The sequence below is a fragment of the Manis javanica genome, chromosome 10, assembly GCF_040802235.1.
Source record: "Manis javanica isolate MJ-LG chromosome 10, MJ_LKY, whole genome shotgun sequence".
NCBI lineage: Eukaryota > Metazoa > Chordata > Mammalia > Pholidota > Manidae > Manis > Manis javanica.
This window is the reverse complement of record NC_133165.1, coordinates 82,737,310-82,740,066: the sequence shown is the minus strand read 5'-3', so window position 1 is coordinate 82,740,066 and position 2,757 is coordinate 82,737,310. Positions and strand designations below refer to the sequence as shown.

The following is a 2,757-nucleotide window of genomic DNA, read 5'->3' as shown; positions in this document are numbered from 1 at the left end:
ATAGCCAGTTAATTAGAATTTGCATAATGATTGATGTGGTTTCTCATCAAATTATTTATGGCCTTTAAGATGTGTTGGAGAATGAAATCATTTTAGAAGGAATTAGTGTAGTTATTTGTTGTTAAAGTAAGAATCAACCACAGAGCATACAATGGTCCAAAAGCAGAATTTAAGAGTTTTATTCTGTGGTGTTCATATATTTCTGGCAAGTGTATTGAGTAAATATGGATAGAATTCAATAAAGGAAAACTATTTCTCTGCCAAGCAGTGATAAGTTAGGTAACATTTTTTTTTTGCCTCAATGTAGGTATTACATATATGCTGAGTACATAGTCAGGTCAGGGTGTGACTTAGGAGCCACTCAGAATATTTCCTACACCAAACATAAAAGCCACCAAGAATCTCCTAAATTAGAATCAAGATATGGCAAAAGTAAGAGTTGTCAGAGTAGTTTTAAAATTGAGTCCACATAATAAATATTATAACTTACGCAGGCCTGGGGATAAATATTACCTTGAATTAAATCTATATCTTAGTCTCCTACAGCTCTGAGGTTATTACATTAAACAAGAAGAAAATGCTGTTTCCAACAAATTTTTTACATCCGCTATTAAGCATAAAGTGTGGCAAAAACACAGAGAAAGTTCTTAATGTGGCTTGGGAGATTTGGAAGGACTTCTCTGAAGAGTTAAATAGAAACAGAGGAATGAATTACAAAGACCCAGGTATAGGTCAGAATCAGCATAATGGATATAATAAGGGGTAGGGGAAAAACATAAATGATTATGCAAAATTTTTTCCAGACAGGTAGTACATATAAAATGACTTGTGCAGTGGAACAGGCTTTGACAGCATTGGTAGAGGAAACTAGGAATATCTTGTGTCACACGCAACTGTTGTGTTTTTAGTTCATTCAGGAAAAAAATCCTACAAGCAGAAAGTGACAATGAGGAAAACCTTGGTTATTGATAAGGGAAATATTCTTAAGGGAAGTAGTATACCATGAGCTAATCTATTCCAAAGTGCAAATTAAAATAATAGTGCACATTTTAAAAATTCTCATGGAAGATTCTATTTTCCTTGGGCTACATTATTCTAAAAATTCCATAAAAACATTATTTTTTTTCTGAAATACAGTCATGACCATTTAGTAGGCTATAAAATCAACTTAATGATACATGTATTTATTTTTAATGAGATACATTAGAACATAAACATCAGAGAGTAGAGAACCTAAGGGTTAGTTTTTTGTTTCCAATATATGTATTTAAGTATTTGTGTAGGTGTGAGCAGGTACACTGGGCTGCAATATAAAATATCTACCTTACCATATGTTGTAGTAAAAAACATTTGAAAGCCAGGTTTATGATCCACCTAATGATATGCTTTCAACAGAGCCAAGAACATGAATTATTTTTAAAACTCATTATCAAGAAAAACAAAATACACATAAAATACATTGCTTAGCTTTTTTGAACAAAACCCATTGTAAGACAATTTTTCCACTCTCTACTCAGATCTTACTTCCATTGCTTTTACATGCAGACTGGGAAATAGACAGGACCCAGGAATGAGAAACCACACATCTCTAACCAGTTTCATCCTCCTGGGATTGACAGATGACCCTCAGCTACAGATTCTGATTTTTATATTTCTACTGATCACCTACATGTTGAGTGTAACTGGAAACCTGAGCATCATCATCCTCACGTTAGTGGATTCTCACCTTAAAACTGCGATGTACTTTTTTCTCCAAAATTTCTCTTTGTTAGAAATCTCATTCACTTCTGCATGCATTCCTAGATTCTTATACAGTATATCAACAGGTGACAGGACTGTTACATATAATGCTTGTGTATGCCAACTATTTTTTACAGACACTTTTGGTGTAACAGAATTTTTTCTCCTGGCTACCATTTCCTTTGATCGATATGTAGCCATCTGCAAACCCCTGCATTACATGACTATTATGAACTACAGGGTCTGCAAAAGGCTTGTCTTCTGCTGTTGGGTGACTACTCTGCTGATCATATTGCCACCACTTAGCTTGGGACTGGACCTGGAATTCTGTGCCTCTAATGCCATTGACCACTTTGCATGTGATGCTAAGCCAATATTGAAGATCTCATGCTCAGATACATGGTTCATAGAGCAGATGGTGATTATCTGCTCTGTGATGGTTTTTATTGTGACTCTGGTGTGTGTGGTTCTGTCCTACATGTACATCATCAGAACAATTTTAAGACTCCCCTCTGCCCAGCAGAGGACAAGAGCCTTTTCCACCTGTTCTTCCCACATTATTGTGGTTTCTATCACCTATGGCAGCTGCATCTTTGTTTATATCAAACCTTCAGCAAAAGATGAAATGGCCATTAATAAGGGAGTATCTATACTCACTACTTCCATTTCCCCCATGTTAAACCCATTCATTTACACTCTGAGGAACAAACAAGTGAAACAAGCCTTTAATGACTTTGTCAAAAGGTTTATATTGCTCTCAAAGAATTAGGGGAACATTGATGATTGATGTCCAGATCCCTAAGCACTTTTTCTTCTTTTTCTATCTAACTTTGTCTTTTCCTCATCTATATTTGTCCTTCCATCAAGTACTGTCCGTGGTCAACTTACCGCTTTAATCTCCTTATATAAAAGCTTCTTTCAGATTATAATTGTAATGAAGAAAAATAAGAATAAGTGTTTCAGGAAATCTAAACTAGACTTCACTCCTAAGATTTCCTTACCATTGCTGAAAGGATT

The 2,757-nt window shown here is 35.1% G+C and overlaps 1 protein-coding gene across 1 annotated transcript; it reads left to right on the top strand.

Moving 5' to 3' along the window:
• Positions 1 to 1,570: 1,570 nt before the first annotated feature.
• Positions 1,571 to 2,509, top strand: LOC140843788 (olfactory receptor 6C2-like). Its single transcript, XM_073214211.1, has one exon. It carries the CDS (start codon positions 1,571 to 1,573, stop codon positions 2,507 to 2,509), a length of 939 nt encoding a protein of 312 aa, XP_073070312.1.
• Positions 2,510 to 2,757: the final 248 nt, after the last annotated feature.

Excerpts from the sequence above, each read along its gene's own strand:
- LOC140843788 (XM_073214211.1), top strand. The coding sequence starts at position 1,571 with ATGAGAAACCACACATCTCTAACCAGTTTCATCCTCCTGGGATTGACA.